Source organism: Branchiostoma belcheri, unplaced genomic scaffold (assembly GCF_001625305.1).
Source record: "Branchiostoma belcheri isolate BF01 breed outbred unplaced genomic scaffold, Haploidv18h27 scaffold2, whole genome shotgun sequence".
NCBI classification, from domain to species: Eukaryota; Metazoa; Chordata; class Leptocardii; order Amphioxiformes; family Branchiostomatidae; genus Branchiostoma; species Branchiostoma belcheri.
This window is the reverse complement of record NW_017803490.1, coordinates 50,364-71,439: the sequence shown is the minus strand read 5'-3', so window position 1 is coordinate 71,439 and position 21,076 is coordinate 50,364. Positions and strand designations below refer to the sequence as shown.

Here is a 21,076-nt window from a genome sequence, read left to right as displayed (position 1 = left end):
CGGCTGTACCATTGTTATACTGCCCCGTGACCGTACCGGACAACCGAGGCCCCCGTCTGGCTGGGTTTAGCACCCGAGCGTAGTAATCTCATTTAGGGTGATGCATGTGGCCGCTTTATCTGCCACTAACCAAGGTTATTCCACTGTCTGGATTGTAAAGATACGTTGTTTGATTAATGGGGGGGAGGCGAGCGGGTTTCTCACCCCAACTCCGCACAGTGTTAGGCCATAAATCAACATTTTGTCTATCTCTCTTTCCTCGTTTTGCAGCGTGTCAGAGGAAAGCTTATCAGGACCACGGCCGACCCGCAGCAGCCAACTCATGTATGAACTGCGCGTGCGCGTCGGCCGCGGTCCGCTCATTTGCATATCACGCCATTTCCTCGGGTCGCCCCCCAGTATGGTAATTTATGCAGGGAATGACAGGATATGCAAAGATGGGGGCATGGGAGGAGAGATGATGGATGTATCTTGTCTTTTCTTCTGAGTAAGACCTAATTCGATCTACACGTCTCAGTAACTGTTTCTGTATGGGTGCTCGGGAATTAGGTCCCGCGTTCCACACCGCAGGGTCAGAAGTTTAAAGGACGACTTTTCAGAGGTTGAATCAGTCATGGTGAGACCTGTACTTTAGACAGACAAGCCTTTTTATAAGCAACCATTACTAGACTAGCAAATGCCTTCAGAAATAATGTTTTCTCTGTTTTGTGGTTCTAGATGCAGCGAAAGCTGTCGACGCCAGAGAAAAGAAGAAAACAATCGCTCCTCCCGTCTCTATTACAGTTTCAGAAAGACCCATGCGGGGCGGATCCTTCTAGACCAGGAGGCTACTTCCCTCACATCACGGTCAAAAATCCATCATTTTTTACGTGTTGACGGCTGTCTTTTTGTTTTCCGCCGATGCCACGCGCTCTTCAAGTACAGGTTTTCACTCGTGTCCGCTAAACCATCGGGCATAAACAATTCACCGTTTGGTTAAGGACATGTCTGCATCAATTTGTGCGACAGTCCATCATTACTGTACACCTGAAAAGCTGCACCTGGCAAAGGTCTGACTCAGATTCTAACAAAGCGTTCCATTGTTCATTTTTTTTAAACCTGGTGATTTATCCTTTGGCTAACTTGGAGTTCTTTTGTTGTGTTTTGAACAGGCGGAAAGAATCTGCGAAACAGTTTGCTAAATGAGCGTTTATTTGTTAATTTTTTAAACCTTGCAGTCTGTTACTCAAGCAACTGGATAGATTTTGCAGTCAGTGCTTTATCCTTTGGCTAACTTCGAGTCCTTTTCTTGTGAAACAGCGTGTAAGCGGAAAGAACAAGAAGATGCAAAACCGTTTGCTAAATGAAAGTTTCATTGTCCATTTTTATGTTTACCAAAGGAAAACATATTGTTTTTGCTCAGTTTCTTCTTCTTCTCCAAACAGTGACCTATGACCTGACCAATGACATGATTTGTTGACGTCTGTCACCATGGTGACTGATGTTGGGTTACATAATGTTGCAATTTCATGGTCTGCTCTGCTCCTGTCACCATATACTAGTAGTACATGTACATGAATGTGTTTGAGTAAGAATTAACAGAGCAGACCATGTCCGAAGGTAAACATTATGCATTTGCTTTGCAAATGTTACTTCTCTAGTTGCAGTCTGTGATTTATCTTTCGACTAACACGGTGTTCTTTGTTGTGTTTTTTTTTTTCTAAACAGCGTGTAAGCGGAAAGAACAAGAAGCTGCGAAGCCGCCCGAGCAGAAAGGTCCGAAGAAGCCCCGGCTAGTGTTCACTGACCTGCAGCGGCGGACGCTGCACGCCATCTTCAAGGAGAACAAGAGGCCTTCTAAGGAGATGCAGGCGCAGATCGCCAAGCAGCTGGGCCTCGATCTGAGTACCGTCTGCAACTTCTTCATGAACGCTAGGCGGCGCTCGCAGGACAAGTGGCAGGAGGACGAAGGGAAGAGCGCGGGCTCCTCAAGCAACGGCTCCACACCGACTAGCTGTACGAAATAGAGCCATCTGCAAGCCTGCTCACCCCTGTTCTTTCGGAATGGATCAATCCAGTTTGGTAGTTGAGCCGAACGATGTGGAACAAGCTACTACTTGATAAGGGGAGACCAGGCTTACAGACGTCATTTCCAACAAAGTGTGACCCTCAAAGCCACACACCTTCCTTTTTGACATGCATAATCATGTGATCTTCTGCGCAAGGTATTGTGGGTGAAGACGTTATGCAAATGTATGCAAATGAGCCACCTTAACCAATCACTGGCCATCCTCTGCTTATGGTGTTCAGAAGTAGCTACGGTACAAACGCGAAAAAAATAACGAGGCAAAAGGGCAAGGCATTCCCATCACCTTCTTTTCCTCCTTATTTTCTCATCCAATCAAGAAGTGATTTAGAATTTAAAATAGCCAATGGGTGTACAGATAATTTGTCTTCCATGTTTCATGCTGCTTGAACGGATTTAGTATCGCTTACGCCATTGGCTGAAAACTCATCATGCTCATTCTACGTTTGCCGACATTTGCATAACGACTTCACCACAAGAGCAAGTTTGACGGGAAGAAGCCAGGGAAACCTTAACGTTCCCTCGTGAACTGTGTAATTGCTAGGGTACATTCTAACATGTGCCTATACCCTGAGGCATGACGGGAGTTTTGCCTTGATAATTATGTCGATCTAGAATTAAGCTTTAAACTTAAGCCAAATATCCTAGTGCTGAGGAGGGCTCTGAGTTGGAAAAGTAGAGGTTTTTGAACCACTGAAGACAGGATGAAAAAAAGCTAGTACACAAAACGTCATTCCCAGGCATGTACAGGTTTGGTAAGAAAAGCTCTCGCGAGAAATAGTGGGGACGAGAGCAGGCCCAGAAAGCTCAAGTCACGCAAGATATCGCGAGATTTCCACGACGATACCACTCAACTTACACCCGAAGGGAACAGACCCGATACGCCATATTATCTGACACCCCTGCATTAATATTGGTTCGTCCCATCCGTAGATTCTACCAAAAGTAACATGGGGCGCACCATATAGGTGCAGGGGTGTTTTGCTATTCTTAGAAACACAACTTCTGTTCCGCAATCCGTTTTCCATTTGCCACATGACAATCAACAGGCTTGAACCACGACAGTCAACAACTCATCCTTCATTAATCCAAATCCCATGCAAGAAACACTTTCAAAGATACGCCCTACTTTGCGCTAACCCAGCCGACCAAGCTTTGGAGTTCGGACGTTCCCTTAGACAGTTTGGGCAGCCTAGGTTAGCGCCACAGATCTCCAACATAATTAGAACTACTACCTCAGCAATCTCTCTACTTTGTACAACCAAACTATACCAAAGATTGCTTAGTAATCGTTGTGGAATCGTTACGTAGTCTCGTACAATGTGCACAGATAGTTTCCTTGCGTCTTACCAATCATGGCTTGGCATATTTTGCAAGAAAATTTTTAGATCAATAATATGTATTTTTTCGATGTGTTGATGTTGATATGCTGGCTATACTTTAAAGTGGTGTGAAATACTAAGGTGTTATAAATGATGATTTCATGTACATTCCAGATGGAAATATGCAGGAGTCGGGCTATACTTAACTGTTGAGTGTAAAAACTTATAAATCATATCTTGTAAAGTTAACATTTTTGTGTAATGGCGAACTTCGCTTTTAGTCGATCCAAAGAGTTTGCATCATATTAGCGCTTTTGGATGACACCTATTTTTCCGTTAGTAAGTTTTGTCCGTCCAGCTGTTTTGTCCGGAGTCAAATTGTTTCTGGTGTTGGCAGGTCACTTCATTGACCTTGAAATTGCCAAATGTGGAAAAAGAAGAACACGTCTATGTTTTGTTGCAGATCCAGACAGCTAGTAAGATTTAGTTAAGATAGACATGGCGGGCGGCTCTGTAATACATTGTATTGTACAGGTCGGTGCGAGATCTCACGAGAACCGCACGAGATCTCGTGAGAACGATACGAGATCTCGCGAGAACGCGTCCGCCAATCGGAGTCCACAATGCAGACTGACGGGGACCTTTTTCCATGACTTGTGTTATTGTGACCGTGTTTTTGTTTTTTTCAAACGTTGTTTTGACGGCCACACTGGTGTGGTTTGTCGTGATTCGTGTTGTCAACAGCCTTGAGTTTATACATTACGGCACCGATTCGATCGGCCATCTTGAAAAACAAAATGGCGTACAGCGGTGCTGTACAATACATACCAAAGATTTTTAAGGGATGCAAGTGAATGTCAACCAAAGATAATGCCAAATGATGAGAAAAAAACTGACAATAACACACTGCACAAAGACACACCTACACACCACTCTTCCGTCTGACAATATACCTCAATCATATCACAACAAGAATACAAAAACCATGCAACACATGGAACTGCTCTGTGGAAACCTAAGTCAAAATTTCTGTCTTCTGTGCTATGTAAAACAGTCTGTCCGGACGAATTCACTTGTTTCAGAGGCAGGGGTAGAAAAATTTTCAACCAATTTCTGATCTTCCATTTCAACGTCTGTAAAAACTATGCTGTGTGATTTCTTTGGGTTGTTGTTCTCACACCCCTCGCCTACTAGTGAGTTGGTTCCGTCCAAAGATCTTGTAGCATTGGTTTTGATTGGTCGCCCGCTTCTGCACTGTCTGGATTATTACGTTATTGATTCCTTATATAGTATAATTAACTTAGCGATTAGTGCAATTCTTATCAACAGGGTCAAATGATATTGTTGTCGTGTCTATTGTTAACAGATTGTAAGTATTGTTCACATTTCTTCAAGTACTAGATTGTAATATATTTCCCCAAAGATGGCCAAAGGTCTTGTTTTTGGATGTAATAATTCCAGTGACACTCGTGAATTTTGTGTTCAGAGCGAAGAAAAAAAGATGTTTTGTTAAAACCTGTAAGTAATGTATACAAAATTATTGAGATAAGAAAAACTAGGGTAAACTATAGTTAGTGTCGAATCAATAATATATTGACCATGAAGGAAGAGTGAGGTTAGGGGAAAGATGATGTACAAAGACTTCAGATTGTTGGGACAATGATGTGAACGATAGATAAGTTGAAACTATAAGATACGGATGACTATTGGTACACTGAAGAATACAAGAAGAACGTATACAGTATGATACAAAATATGTAAGACTAAGGCTCCAAGGTGGCAAACGTAGTTGGATAGAATATGCACATCAAATTATGCTTCACAGATGGAAACAAGACAACAAAGGTTAGCACTTACAGTATGCCTTACAATGATAAGTTTGCAAACAAAAAATGTAAATTGTATATAGATAGGGGAGGGTGGAAGGTAATGTAAAAAGTGTGCAATACATTGTAGAATGAACGTTGGAAGGGTCAAAGGTCAGGGGTCGGAGGGCAAGCAATAACCCAAAGTTACTCTTAGGTACGCATGCACTGGCAAAAACAATCCTTACGAGAAAAAAACAACTTTGTACTTTATAGATTCCACCCCGTACCTACTCACTGCGGTTACCCATAATTCTGTGCAATATATGAGAATGGGGTAAGGCCGCGGGGCAGGTCGGGATCGCCTTCTTGCCAACATGAATGTAGCATTACGGCTAGAGTGACCGGTAGAGGCACCTCGCTAGCTTGCTCGCATGGCCCCTAGAGTACAGTCGCATTTAGACGCTTGTGCAATGCTTCTTCTATACATAGAGGTAGGTTAGACTTAGTAGTTTTTGCTCCCTTGTCCTTTTGGCGGCATTCAGACCTGGCGCCGCCTGTCTGAAGACCGCAGGAGAACGCAAAGAAAAGGGACAGGAGTTTTAGTGTAGAGCTTTAAGCCGCATATCCCTAGTGCAAGTGCGCCCTATGTAGGCTATCATCAAATGATAGGCTGTACATTTTTAGGAATATCTGCAATAAATACATTTTTCAAAAGCCACACGTGGACTGCCTTGTCTTATGAATGACTTCCTTCATTGCAGATGCCATTATCAGTATAGAAGTTATGATATTAGAATATTATAAGAAGAAATCGTCTTCAAAATCATTATTAGTGATTCTAGTATGTCAACAATATAATCTACTAGTATCTCAAGTATACTTCTAAAGCACAGAACCTCTCTTGAATTCAGAAATAACAAACACCTGTCACACACTTTACGAACATTTGGAACTCCTACCAGAAACTTAAGATATGTAGGTAGATAGATAGATACATAGACGTATACTAGTATTCAACTTCAACTTTATTTGTTCAACCAGGTATCACACTCAGGCCACTCTGGCCTGTTTTTCAGGAAATCCTGGTACAAAAGCACAGACAAACACCTAACAGTTGAACAGATTCACAATACATACAAAAGTCTAAAAATAGCACATAGATAAAACTAATCTTAAATACAATCAAAAGCCACACGTGGACTGCCTTGTCTTATGAATGACTTCCTTCATTGCAGATGCCATCATAAGTTAGAAGTTATGATATCAGAAGTTATGATAGTATACAGCATATATGCCGAATGCCCCCGGTGTACTTGTATTTTCTATGTTCCCGAATGCACGTAGAAAGAAAACTATTATTACTACGTGAATGTGAGTCAAAATGGAGACAATTCCTCGCGAACTCCATTTTGGAAGAACATAAAAGAGAATGTCTTTGCCATTAAAACGTAAAACATTTCCATACAAAATCATTAATTTCCTTACCATTATAAAAGAACTAAAATTGTCCATATACATAAACCAAAACAAGCATAAAGCAACAAATCTATTCAACCATCAAGGAAGCATATATCCTTCAAACTGTCAAACATTGCGCCAAAAAGCAGTTACTCAAGCAACTGGATATGATTTTGGAAACGGTAAAAAAAGTCATTAAAAAATCATATCCAGTTGCTTGAGTAACTGCTTTTTGGCGTATCGTATTACCTGGATGTCTAACCTTCATCGACATGTCAAACAAGTGTCCTCACATAACAGAATAACTTTTAGTTCATCATACATCTTACGTGTATGATATATATGTTATAGTTATTATTTTATAGGGTTGTCCAGCCAAATATTACATTTGCTCAATTTTTCTCACATGTGCTGTCTAGTCCTAGCGCTAACCCTAACCCTAACCCTAACCTAGTCCAGCCGTTAGTTGACGCAAACTTTAAATTTTGAAGGACAAACCCTAAATGTGGGCTATTTCTACCTACGCCCATCTAGAAGTCTAGAAGAAGTGCAGAGAAAAGTACTTAAAGGAGACATTACGAAACCCAGCCTAATGTAGTACAGCTAAACCGCCCAGGAGGACCAGTACCATTAGAAGAGATTGGGGTTAATCTGGGCCCAATTTTGTCCCTTTGGAAATGTGTTTGCCCAGCATTTACCGGGAAGAACGGAAAGGCACCATGCGACGGTGATGTTGTTGTTGTCGCCATGTTCGCATTTCGGCTTTGGAGTTAGTAGTCTACGGAGATTTCAGAGTTTCGGGAAGTATTTTGGGTCTTGGTGAGTCCGGGAAGTGGTTTAGGGTTTCGTGAATGTACTGGAGAGGGCCGTACGTATACAGTTTTTTTACACTTAAAACTGACAGGCTAGATGTTTGTCTACAGAACTACATAGCAACACTGTTTTCATTCTACATGTCCTGGACTGGTGATATTCTGATGTGGTCGGGGGCCGGGATTACCGTTGCCTAATAAACTTTGCTCATTATGTCCTTTTTCTTAAAGTTCTCCTCATTGTTGTTACTACCTTGTTTTTTTGTTGATGTTACTGTTATCATATTTGTGTGTGTGTGTGTGTGTGTGTGTGTGTGTGTGTGTGTGTGTGTGTGTGTGTGTTGAGAGGGGTCTTAGATAAGTTATCACTTTACCCAGTCCTCAAAATAAACATATGAATGAGGAAGACCAGAGTGCACTGGTCAAAAGCTCTAGGTGAGAGAATCTTTCTTTTGTGTTGGATCGAAAGTTTGAACTCTTAACAGATATGAATGAAATAAAATAAATAATCAGACTTGGGCAAAAGTAATAAGTTACTTATCAAGGTACTGCAAAAGCAAGGTACTAAAAGAATTAAAAGAATGAAAAACCTAATAAACTTTGCTGCACCTCGCCCCTCTCCCCACCTGCTCCCCAGAGTCGGTACTCTTCTAGCCCTTCAGAAGTCCCTCCTTTTGGACCAACTCCCTTGGAATGTTGTCTGTCTATTTCACCAATTTCTTCTCTTTCTGAAGCCTGGTAGAGGCTATGTTCTATCTATATGAAGCAAGTATAAACTGTAATATCCAACACAATAAATTGGACTCACCCAAATTTTCGACTGTACAACTCCAGTCTTTGTCAAGGAATGAGCAATCCACCGCTTCCGTGACGTCACGCAGATAACACACGTGACTCCGTGAGCAGTGGATCACAGGTTGCAGAAAGTCTGTGGCGCCCCCCGTCTCTGTTGAGGGATGGTTGTAATGCCCTAATGTGATTCCAATTTAATGTATATGTGTTGGATATTACAGTGTAAACTTGCTTCATGATGATTTCTACCAACACAGATGAACTTTCAAGATATGTTCTATCTACTTGTCCTGGTTGTTACTGTACCTAATGAACTTTGCTGCACCTCGCCTCTTTCCCTACCTGGTCCCCAGAGCCGGTGCTCTTCTAGCCCTTCAGCAGTACTTCCTAGTGGACAAACTCCCCTGGCATGTGATCTGTCTATGTGGCCAGTTTCTACTCTTTCTGGAGCCTGGCAGAGGCTATGTTCTATCTACTTGTCCTAGTTGTTACTGAACTTTGCTGCACCTCGCCCCCTCCCTACCTGGTCCCCAGAGCCAGTGCTCTTCTAGCCCTTCAGCAGTACTTCCTAGTGGACCAACTCCCCTGGCATGTTATCTGTCTATGTGGCCAGTTTCTACTCTTTCAGTTTCTACTCTTTCTGAAGCCTGGTAGAGGCTATGTTCTATCTACTTGTCCTAGTTGTTACTGAACTTTGCTGCACCTCGCCCCCTCCCTACCTGGTCCCCAGAGCCGGTGCTCCTCTGGCCCTTCAGCGCCCCGTAAACCCGCGGCCACATCAGCTGTATCGGACTCATCCTCCCAGACACCTCCCTAATCTTCGCCCGGCTATTTGCACAGTTACTTGCGGTGCTCGCTAAATGCCCGCTAGCGCCCGCCCAGCTTTTCTGGGATTCCGTGTGGCGGGAAGAGGGATTCCAGAGTCGTAAAACTGCCATAACACGCCATTAGGCCGGTCGTAATGACCACCGGGCGGCGGCGGGAGCCTTGCCGAAAACGCCGACGCCAGAACTCCAGTCTTACGGTAAAGAGGGCACCCCACATAAGGCGGCGGTTGGAATAACTAAAATGTGCTCATCAGATTTCCCGGTGAAGTAAAACAAAGCTGGGGTGAGCCCGGTAAAGCTCGCTAATTGTAGCAGCTACATGTGTTCTTCGTTAATATAGTCTACGGGGTCGACTCTTAAAAACCCAGGCGTACACTAAATGGGGAGCTCGCTTGATCCTCGTGGTCATGACATATGGACTGTGCTCGGAAAGTCCAGGAAGTGGAGGTGAGAAAATGTTTGGAATGGTGATCCTGGTGCGGAAATAGGCAGGAGAAATGTATTGTTAGTTGATAGAATAGAATTGCGTGCTTTATGTATGGTTGTTTAAGGGAGTCTTATGTGAACGGCCAACGGAAAGCCATATGCCGGCAATCTTGCCAATTGCCCGGAGGTGGTGCTATTGTGATGTCGCCTTCTTAGCCGTTTATTCATGAGGAGGGACCGCATGCGGAAACTCTGAAAACAATGGCTCCTAGATATATCCAGAAATAACGTTAGACTTACTACGACCTGAAACAAAAGTCCTGCAATTAGTCTAGAACAGACTATCCTGGATAGCATACATGCAACCGTATGGCTGGCTAACTCATGTAGCCTTTACCAGGCTTCAGAAATGGCTGGGAGGAGTACAAATTGGCCAAAGAAACTGATAACATGCCAGGGGAGTTGGTCCCCTCCCCTGAAGAAAACCGCCGACTCAGTTTGGAACCAAACATATACATCTAGCAAAAATCAGCGCCTCCCAAAACAATATTTCCGTCCCGGAAGTAAAAACAACACTGTATTCCGAGCTTGAAGTCATAAATTAGAAACTTTTTCCACACAAACTCTTAAGCCCTGGTCCTAGACAGACAGACTAGCCATTTAGGTTATCTCCAGCAGTCATGTTGTTCATGTCTCGTGATGGCATTCATAGGATAGAAAAGGTAAAGGTCTCAAAGCCTTTTTGAGGCCGTGGGGCAGTGGGTTGGTATCCATTGCCTATTGGGTACCGTATGGTAAGGCGGAGCCCATCCCTCTCCTTCCACTGCTTTAACCTTCCCAAAAGAAGTCAGGTACCATTCTACACCTGAGTGGAGTGAGGAAATGCCGGGAATCGAACCAGTTACCTGTCGATCCCGTTTCCTAGTAACTGGCCTCCCGGCGCCTTACTCCAATGATATCTATGGCCAAGATGTAAACCAACCTACATTTAACTCCTTGACTTGTAAGATGTTAGACTTGTTGCAAAGAATTAATTTTCAAGCAACCATTGGCCTAAAATTTGCCCGGGTGGCTTATGGATACTGCTTCGGACAATGGTTATAGCCTCACCGTAGGACCTGCTTAGGCATTAGCGAAGGCTATGTATAAAACGAGGATTTACCAACTATCTGTATACCAATATGTTATCTAATCTATCTATTTGTGCTTTCTGAGTCTGTGTGCATCGATCACTCAGTGTATAGTCACAACTTTCCAAATTCTGACAGATGGAAAAGTAACGGCTTTTATACGTCGATGAGGCTTAGACATCCAGGTAATACGATACGCCAAAAAAGCAGTTATACTCAAGCAACTGGATATGATTTTGGAAACAGTCAGACGTTTCAGCTAGCATCCACTAGCTTTCGTCAGTGACTGAGAGACCAGAGGAGAAATCAGGTTTATAAGCACAAACTATTGACGGCTTTTATAGTTTTTATTGTTTCTTCATCGGAATAGCATGCACCTAAAGCTACTTCTTACACAACTGTGTAGCCAAATGACTATAGAAACGGATCGGGCACCGCCCTTTGCACCAAAAGCTGTGGTGGGAGGGATTTCGACTAAGTAGTCACAACCTTTCGGCGGTATTTTGTTGGACGATGCTCTTTAATTGGGTTTTTGTAGGATTTGCCCAAACCAAGGTCGAAGTATTTTCCCGTCGGCTTCGGCCACAAATTGAAATTGAATTCCGTTAAACAATTATACCGAGACCCTCCCCAGCCTTCATGCACTGAATATCTTATCCAAAAAATCGGTCATAAGTTTGTTTTTTTTATTCTCCAAAACTCTTAGAAGAAATTGAACTTAGGTGGTTGGAATATGGCACTTTCAAACAATGACCAAAAAGTCTTTCTGTCGAAAATTTTATTTTTGTTACAACAGATATTGGTATTATTTTAGAAGACAATACAGGTAATTTCTAACTTAATTTTGAGCGGAATAGCATTTCAACTATGCATGTATCCCATGGTATCACATGGTGTAACATGTTCTAAGAAGTAGTTTTATCTTCTTCTGCTTCAATAATCTTATCAACTGCAATGATGTTATTGGTTGAACTGCTAACTGCAATGCTATCATTGGTTGTACCGTTAATTGTCGAGCTATCATTGGTTGAAGTACCATTGCAGTGCTATAATTGGTTGAACTCCTAACCGGAATACTATCATTGGTTGAACTGCTAACTGCAAAGCTATCATTGGTAATGTTGAACTGATAATTGCAATGCTATCATTGGTTGAACCGCTAACTACAATATCATTGGTTGAACTTCTAACTGGAATGTTATCAGTGGTAAAACCGTACAATTGCAATGCTATCATTGGTACCGTTTATGCAATGCAATCATTGGTTGAACCGCCAATTCTAATGCTATCATTGGTTGAACCGCTAACTGTAATGCTATCATTGGTTAACTACTAATTATGATTGACAGTCACGATCGGTCCGTAGAACGGTTGCTCGGTTAGTTTCAAATTTCTCTGCAGTCGACGTCATCGGACTCAATGATGTGGTAGAGACTGAGCATTTCCTGTGGACTGACGTCATAGATGAACGTCATCCGCCGGTACAGGCACGTGTTCTTCGGCTTCTTCATGACCACGAAGCGGTCGTCGTGAATCGGAACCACCCGGAGATACTCCGCCAAAAGTCCCAGGTACACGTCCTCGAACGGAAATGGCGTCATGTGTTCGAAGGCTCGAAATGCCTTCACCATTCTGATGACGACGTCCAATGAGAACATGTATGCTGGCCCTTGTGCGAAGTTCGGAAAGTCGTCCCTTGGATATTTTGCTTCTGAGATGTATCTGGGTTCTGATTGGTCCCTGCTCGGCCGTCCGCCGCGAAGCACGTGACCCATGAAGAGATGCTGCGAGATTTCGTGAGCGTCTCGTGCCCAGGGTGCCAAGACTTTCATGTTGACAAGAACGTTGTCATCCGTTTTGAGAACAAAGCTAGGCACACAACTGCCGTTAGAATACGTACTGTTCACCCACTTAAAACCCAAAGTTACCTTCAGGTTGTCTTCTTCTCTGTGGTCTTCAAACTTTCCTTGAAGAATGTCGTTGTACTGCAAAGATTCGTCTACAAGTCTTTCCTCCGTCATGACGTCTGGCGCCGAACCCATGACGAACACAACCTGCCATTTTACGTTCTCTTCTTCGCTTTTTCCCGCGTTGCTCTGTCCCCAAGTCCGCCGGATGACCGCGCGCTGTTGGAAACGGTGCGGAGAAGTTTCTACCAACGCGAGTAAAGCGAAATCCTGACCTTTGCACAGTTCCGTACGAGGCGAGAGAGACCAGGGGGTCGAACCGCCTTGCCCTTCGGTGTACCTGTGCGCGACGTTCGCTCCAACTTCGAGCCCATGTCCGTCATCTTTCATGTGCAAGGCCCGCGCTAGGATAGGGTGAATCTCCGACTCTTCGTGTTGTTCTTGGTCCGAACCCTCTCTACCGCGCTTGAACGGGTGCAGGTCCTCCAGTCTGAAACTTCCCTTGGACAAGTAGGACGTGTACAACAGCCACACACCAAGCAGCAGCCACAGTAGCACAAACACCAGAACTATAGTCTTCGCCTTCCTCGAGTTTTGCAAAAGAGTGCAAACAACGGAGGGAGATATCTGTTTCTCCTTGTAGAGCGGCAGCATGATTTTTGACTTCTGGAAACCTGATTTTAGGTGCGAAGAAGTTTTTGAAACGCAAGTGTGCGCTTGCAGGGTTAGAAAAGTCTAGTGTTGAGGCCGGCGGTCTTGTTGGCGCGTTTGGTCTTTAAATTTGTGAGCTTACATCCCTTAAATCGCGTAGTCTACACACGGTTTAATAGACGTGGGGCTTTTCTATTGGACCTCATTCACACTGAAGTACAACACTAGTACTCCACATCCGGGACCGCACACTGAACATCATGTAGGGGGTATCCATTGCACGAAAATGACTCCTTGATAAATTATGAATATATAATAAACAGTAAGAAATACAGAAACTGGTGTTAACATTTTTGTCTATCAGTTGAATAAATCTAGCCTCTACCAGGCTTCTGAAGCGACTGAAAAGAGTAGAAGCTGGCCAAATAGACAGGTAACAGTGGAGTTGGTCCGCTCAACTCGGACAGTTTTCAGAGGTGGCAGATTATTTTGTACTCCAATAGCGGACCAACTCTCCAGGAATGTTATCTGTCTATTTGGCCGATTTCTACTCTTTAGAGCCACTTCTGAAGCCTGGTAGAGGCTAGATTAAAACTACTGAGCTTTTTAAAGCATTGCACAAGTCCCCTTCCCTACTAAACAACAATGAATCTCCCCTGGGAATGGTAGTTCCGGCTTTTGGGCAAACAAGAGGTCGGGTCTACTTACTTACTGTGTATACAGACCATTCACACGCCGGGGAGGTTTAACTGTACTTAAATCTGCAAGTTTGGCTTTGTCAGCCGTCTGAGACTCGAGTGCCACGTTTCAAAGGGCTACCTTGGGAACGAGAAGCCACGAGGGCTATTCCATTTCAAAAAAACCTAAGGGGTTGTCAGGATGATGTTCTAAAACAAAAGTACTTGGATTTATACTACTTACAAATGTAACTTAATTTTGCACTTAACATTTGGTAAGAGTGCATGAGATTTTAGCAGTAATAAAATTGCAAGGGAATTATAGACATCAAACTTGCAAAGTTGTAACATAAATTACTCTTAACCGGTAGTAACCCTTTGATATCAGTAGTCCGACCGAAAAGTTACACAAAGTTAAGATAATCTTTGTCTATGGTTGTTGTAGTTTTGGGAGAACAGGGAGTTATAAAAGTTAGAATATTGTCAGTATATGGCATATAATGGGGACTTACAGTCAGTGGCCCCATGTACTACTAGCATTAGGTCACAGGTGTCTCAAAATAACCCAACACACTTATTGATAAATGGAAATGACCCAGTGTGCTTGGCTGACACCGAAAATGCATGGCAGTACTGCATTGCACTACAAGTACAACACGCTAGTATTGAAAAGGTGTTTAACACATAAGAAAGTTGCCTTGTCTTTACCACCAAAATCCTTTACTAAATCAAAATACACTGAAAGACCTAGAGTTTTAAGAATGCCCCCTTAAACTGCAACTAAGGCCACAGCAAGTACATTTTATGGATGATATCCTCCACAGATTCCAAATCTAATGCGAGCGGGCGAAAAAAAACAAGGCGGTCTGAAAAAAACAAGGTTGTTACATTTTGAAATTTTGACTCAATCATTGTACAAATGGTTTTGATTCAATGGGAACATCGCAAATACACAGCCAACATCACATATCACTGCATCAAAGTAAGAAACAAAACATAAAATCAGAGCCTTTTCTTGTCTCCTCTCTTTATAGTTATCTGCCACCCACCTTCCGGCATGGCAACAGACATCTTGACCTATTTTCGGCATGGTGACCACTGTCAGAAGGCAACAAAATTTGTTGTTGTTTTTTTTCAAAAATCAGGCGAAAATTAATGCATGCGCGAATGTCATCCATAAAAATTACTTGCTGTGACCTAAGGTATATCTACAACTTCACCAGATAACACTAGCCTGGGTACCATCCTGATTAGTTTACTGTATTTACTGCTGTATTACACATTTTGTAACTTGTGGAGCACAGCATCAGCTGAATTTGCTGCCTAGTGCTCCACCGTGTATTGCTGTTGCAACTTGAATAGAGCTTAAGCTTAAGTTAGTTTATGCCAGCCTCGATAGTCGCTACTCACCAACTATACATGTATCAGAGTACATGTATCAGTAGTAGCAGTAGCAGTAGTAGTAGTAGTAGTAGTAGTAGTAGTAGTAGTAGTAGTAGTAGTTGCAGTAGTAAGCCTTGATTTAACTTGATAAACTTGTTCGGTCCAGGGCAAACGTAAATTAAAAAGGATAGTACCTAAGCCAGCTTGAGGGTTCTAAATATACAGAAACAGGTGCAAAACACTGAAGCACAGCCAGATCCTTGTAAACATCTGTGATACGCATGTACAGACACAAACACAGCTGTTTATAAACCGACTTAGGTACACTGTGTAAACAACTTGTCTGAGTGATCCGGTCCATCTGCAAAGTTAGTTTAGGAAAAGGATGTTTCAGTCAGGCGGTAACCGAAGAAGGAAAAGTCCTTCCGCAGGGCTCGAAATTAAAGGTGGTCCAATGCATGACCACTGACCACTAAAATTTAGGCTGGGACAACTAAAAAGACACTTTGGGACATTTTTGGGACAATAGAAAAGTAATCAATATCAGAATGTCAGCCCTTGTTTTGTTTATCAGGTACACGTCCCGGCTTTTGGATCTGGAAAAATCCCCCCCCCCGAATTTCCTGTCTACTCTACTGCAATTATAGTGCACCTAGGAGTGAACAAAAGGAAAATAAAGTTGACTTCATTTACTTCAAGTAGAAGTCATGCAATACTTCCGGAAAAACAGGTTGGGACAGTTCATCCTCACTTTGGGACATGTGAGATTTACTTTTGGGACAGTGCTGGGACAATCGGAAGAAAAGGTAATTTTGAGGCCTGGTTCTGGTGTAAGACCCGGATGTGCCCGAGGTGAAATCTCACTGGGAGGCTGAGCAAATATGTCTTATGTTACCATGGCAACTGGGATATGCCAGGCCCCCTTCATACCATGTCAGTTTGCTGGTTAGTCTTAAAGTTAAACAAATACTTGATGTGTGGCCATAACGTAGAGGTACATGTAGATAAAAATCATATTGAATCATTAAAAAAACATAAATATGTATCTGTATAGCTGGTATAATGGTCCTTCGGCGTAACACAGCAGATTCAAAGGCACACGGCGCGGCGGCAGCTGGCTACATTACACCAAACAACTTGTTACACCTAACCCTTGAACATCTAACTCTAAACATTGTTTGAAGCTACTGTATCTGATGATAATGCCCCTACTGTACTTGGTGACTGCAGTGAGTTCCACTCTGAGAAATCCTAATAAAAACTATGATACATGTAAGTAATAACAAATAGAACACGTGACATTTAAAGCTGGAATCTGGAGAAAAACACACAAACACCATAACTCTTGTGTCGACACATGGTAGTAAACTCTATCAACTTGTAATATTCTAACTCTCAGCTCTCTGTCACATTGTATGGCTTGGTAGTTTTATCAAGAAAATGCATAATCAATGGTTGTCAAGTTGATGTTATGTGTGCAAAATGTACATCCTAATATTGTATCATATGCATAATGCAAATTGTTATTACTATTAGTTATATTGTAATATGCATTGCATGTACCATTGCATTAAAGAACACTAGGGAGCTAGGCATTTGGCTATTTAAAGATTTCTTAACAAACAAATAAACAGACAAACAAATGGGTGTGGCCTCAAGCATATGCAAATTCAGGCTTATCTAGTTTGATTCAAGGATATCTTTTACCTCTTAATGCCAGATTGACTTATAGTAAGATGTCCAAATATAAATGTCTATATTTGTATCTGTATAGCCGGTATAACTGCTCCTCTGCATAACACAACATTTGCATAACACAACATTTGTATTTTGTATCTCTAGTGTACATTATTATATACTAGGGAGCCTGTGTCTACATTGAGGTATTTCTTAATTAACAGAAAGACAAACAAATTGTCTAATGCTAACTCACACATTAAACTCCTGTAATACTGTTGTATTTTGAGTGGTGCTTTTACATCTGTAATCATTATGTATGTGAAACACCACTGCTCCAACAAACTAAGTACAAAATTCAGGACAGGCACATTTGTGTCTTTCCCTGTCCATGTATGTTTGTATTGTAACAAACAAAACACGTCATTCAGACAGACGGACAGCCAGCCAAACAGGCATGGATGTGGTCACGTGCTATTTCACTAACTTACTTGAACTGAACGTGTCATTATGTGGGTTGAGTGGCCTGTGTTTCCTTTTTGAACAAACGAACGGACAGACAAACAGGCATGCATGTGGTCTCTTACGTCTTAGTTCTTTCACTAACTCACTGGAGAACATGTCGGTTGGGCCTGTGTTTTAAAAGTTTGCTTTTTGAACAAATGAACACATGGACAAACAAACAGACATGGATGTGGTCTCATGCTGTTTCACTAACTCACTTGAACTAAACGTATAAATTGGATGCCTGGCGTAGATAATATGTGGATTGGGTCTGTGTGTTAAAAGTTTCCTTTTTCAGGGCTCGAAATTCATTTTTGGGAATAGATGCACCCAACCTCAAAAATTGGGTGCACAAAAATTATTTTAGGTGCACCATATATAATTATAAGACAAAATAAGTAGAATGTCAGCAAAAGTCATAATTATGTTTCATTTCAAGAAAAGTACTACAACAATGATTGCATTATTTTTTTCTGACACTTAGATGTTAAGAATATGCTGTAGCTACTATACATTTAGCATCTTTGCATAGGTTAAACCTACAAAAAAAAACTAGGTGCACAGCTCCAATTTTGGGTGCACTAAGATGCACATGCACCCAGTATATCGAGCCCTGCTTTTTTAACAAACGAACGAACGAAAGGACAAACAAATGGAAATGGATGTGGTCTCGTGCTGTTTCACTAACTCACTTGAACTAAACGTGTCAATCGGATGCCTGGCATGGATAATATGTGGATTGGGTCTGCGCTTTAAAAGTTTCCTTTTTGAACAAACAAACGGATGGACAAACAAACAGACATGGATGTGGTCTCATACTGTTTCACTAACTCACTTGAACTAAACGTGTCAATCGGACGCCTGGCATGGATAATATGTGGATTGGGTCTGCGTTTTAAAAGTTTCCTTTTTGAACAAACAAACAGATGGACAAACAAACAGATATGGATGTGGTCTCGAGCCGTTTCACTAACTCACTTGAACTAAATGTGTCAATCGGACACCTGGCATGGATAATATGTGGGCTGGGTCAGCGTTTTAAAGTTTCCTTTTTGAACAAACAAACGGATGGACAAACAAACAGACATGATGTGGTCTCGTGCCGTTTCACTAACTCACTTGAACTAAACGTGTCAATCGGAAGCCTGGCATGGATAATATGTGGATTGGGTCTGCGTTTTAAAAGTTTCCTTTTTGAACAAACAAACGGATGGACAAACAAACAGACATGGATGTTGTCTCGTGCTGTTTCACTAACTCACTTGAACTAAACGTGTCAATCGGAAGCCTGGCGCAGCCGTCTGAAGAGGAGTATATGTGGCTCGGGACAGTGGATCATGTAGTGGATCCAGTATGGAGACTGCTGAACACCCAGGTTTCTCCACTCTGTCTCTGTCATCAGGTGGTTCTTGGGGACCTAGGCCAGAGAGATGAGGTGAAAGTGTTTGTCAACATTTTGTTTATACTAGAAATGCTTGAAACAGCCCAAAAAACGAGCTATGTGACTCCCTTGGTACCACCAATGAATGGCTAAAACGAGACTACCATACAAAACAAGCAACTGTTTTCCGTCAGCTACATCATATTTTTGCCAGTAGATATCAGTAACATTTAACATTTAATGTAGGAAAGGCCATGTTGATTTGATTATATGGATGACATCCTCTGGGAACCCCAAAACTGATGCGCGCGTGCGAATAAAAAAAAAAGTTTTGCAAAAAAAAAGTTGCTTCATTATGAAATCTACGTGGTCATGAAGGTTGAAGAAATGACACAGAATATGGTATGGCGAATAATCTACTCTTCAAATTCATTTCTTGACATTTTCATCTTTTTTGTTTGATTTTGGCAATATACGACATTGGTATCATTTTTAATTACTAGTACTTTTTTTGCAACTTACGGTATATTTTTGCTCATTTTGCAATTGTTTGGTACCATTTACAGTATGGTTGAAATGAGTTTTGTTTTTTTGGAAACGAACGAAAATTCATGCGCACGCGGATGTCATCCATGTGATCAAATCAACATGGCTTTACAAAAATGACCAGAAAATTGACTTTGAAAATCCAGTTTTACAGCCCAGAAATGGTTTTGGACAATAAAGTAGACATCTTATGTTACCTATGTTTGAGGTGTGGTCTTACCTGATGGATAAGTTCTGAAGGAAGAATCACGTGACGATACTCAAACTTCTCATCCTTGTACTTCTCGGAGTACTGGATCATTTGCTGCACTTCAGTCGTCGACATGGTTAAAGCGCCTCCTAGTAATTTCTGCAGGTATTGCAAGTTGCAGGAGACTTATTTCGTGGCAGTGTGTGTTGGATCAAAACAGTTGATTGAAGTGGTAATGCTTAATCTGTGTTTATGCAATGTAATAAAAATTACCGTATGTTAAAGATTATGATAAAGATTATTTTTTGGCATATACACATTTAGCACAAGCATTTAAATGGTCACAGCTCATCATATCTGTGTGCAACTGTTACTAACACTATTTAGTAGTCCTTGCCATATGACAATTTAGTGTGTAGGCTACTCACTTAATTAAACGGAACTTTAAACTTTAAACAAAAGGCAGCAAGATTGGTATATGCTAAACTATTAATTATTACTAAATATGAGAATAATTCTTTTAGTGTATCATACTCGTACATGCGTGTGCAAATGGTTTATATACCGTTCTAACAACATTATAGTAAAGTTATCAAACCTTAGGGAAAAAACTGAGGCAAAAGTTCAGTATAAGATAACTAACACTGGCACAAGTAGCTAGCTGTTTTGCTGTAATTTAAAGCCCCCCCCCCCCGTCCCTCGCTAAGTTTGTGGACTTGTTTACTTTTACGCCGTTGTTTACTTCACGTTTCGAGCGTCCTATTCAGCTAAATACATAATGTATCGGCTTACCTGTACTTTAACTTTGTATTAAGTGGCAAAATACCAAACTTGGACGTTTGTTGACAGAAATAATGGTGTTGACAACCAGACTGTCTCCACTCTTGGTTCTTTTCAGTTTCCCGCCAGAATGTTAGGTCACCAGAGTAGTCCATATTCTAACGTTCTCGTTTAAAATACAACCTTCTGTAAGGAAATATCATAACGTTTTACCTTTAGGTATAAAATTCATGTAGAGTCTACAAAAATGAAAACAAAATTATCCTTATGGTTTCTTTTATTGAAAAATTTTACCTACGACGGAAAATAATTCCTCCCTTTTGAATCAAGTGGCATCGACCAAAGGTCAAATTCCACTGCAACAGGTAAGGCTACGTTGTAGGTTATAGAAGCACGTATTTTGCAAATAAAACTTGCTAGTTACCCTTAAAAGTATATATTCCTGATCCAAAGATAGATATGATATTTCTTATGATTGATAAATATCCTATGTGATGTTTCGTTTTAAATTTTGCGAATATAACTATCACATTACGATACTGAAAACCCCTAAAAGAGCCGCAAAGCACATTGTCAACCCAAGATGGCGACGTCGAAGCCGACACAAAACGAGCACGATCATGAATTGGACGGCGAGGAGGAAAATGTTCAGCCCGATAAGAAGGAGAAGAAGAAAAAGCAGGACTCGGAAGCCGCCGCGGATCTAGAGAAGGTCACCGACTACGCAGAGGAGAAGGAGA

At 41.7% G+C, this 21,076-nt stretch overlaps 4 protein-coding genes across 4 annotated transcripts in view; 2 read left to right on the top strand and 2 right to left on the bottom strand.

The window, feature by feature from the left end:
• Window positions 1-5,909, top strand: part of LOC109468817 (hepatocyte nuclear factor 6-like) — a 74,772-nt gene extending 68,863 nt beyond the window's left edge. Inside the window, exon 2 of the mRNA XM_019767157.1 lies at window positions 1,708-5,909. Within this exon, the coding sequence (XP_019622716.1) occupies window positions 1,708-2,006 (299 nt within the window). The 3' untranslated portion in view covers window positions 2,007-5,909. The remainder of the gene's footprint in view (window positions 1-1,707) is intronic.
• A 5,846-nt stretch (window positions 5,910-11,755) lies between these two features.
• LOC109468691 (beta-1,3-galactosyltransferase 1-like) lies at window positions 11,756-13,350 on the bottom strand. The gene has a single exon (XM_019767007.1). It carries the CDS (start codon window positions 13,199-13,201, stop codon window positions 12,026-12,028), a length of 1,176 nt encoding a protein of 391 aa, XP_019622566.1. The 5' UTR covers window positions 13,202-13,350; the 3' UTR covers window positions 11,756-12,025.
• Window positions 13,351-18,532: 5,182 nt separating this feature from the next.
• Window positions 18,533-20,557, bottom strand: LOC109468787 (cyclin-dependent kinases regulatory subunit-like). Its single transcript, XM_019767123.1, has 3 exons — window positions 20,349-20,557; window positions 19,587-19,715; window positions 18,533-18,856 (listed from the first exon to the last, which is right to left on the bottom strand). Exons 2-3 carry the CDS (start codon window positions 19,689-19,691, stop codon window positions 18,716-18,718), a joined length of 246 nt encoding a protein of 81 aa, XP_019622682.1. The 5' UTR covers window positions 19,692-19,715; window positions 20,349-20,557; the 3' UTR covers window positions 18,533-18,715.
• Window positions 20,558-20,919: 362 nt separating this feature from the next.
• LOC109468323 (cell wall integrity and stress response component 2-like) overlaps window positions 20,920-21,076 on the top strand; it is an 11,325-nt gene continuing 11,168 nt past the window's right edge. The window contains exon 1 of the mRNA XM_019766573.1: window positions 20,920-21,048. Coding sequence (XP_019622132.1) covers window positions 20,920-21,048 — 129 coding nt within the window. The remainder of the gene's footprint in view (window positions 21,049-21,076) is intronic.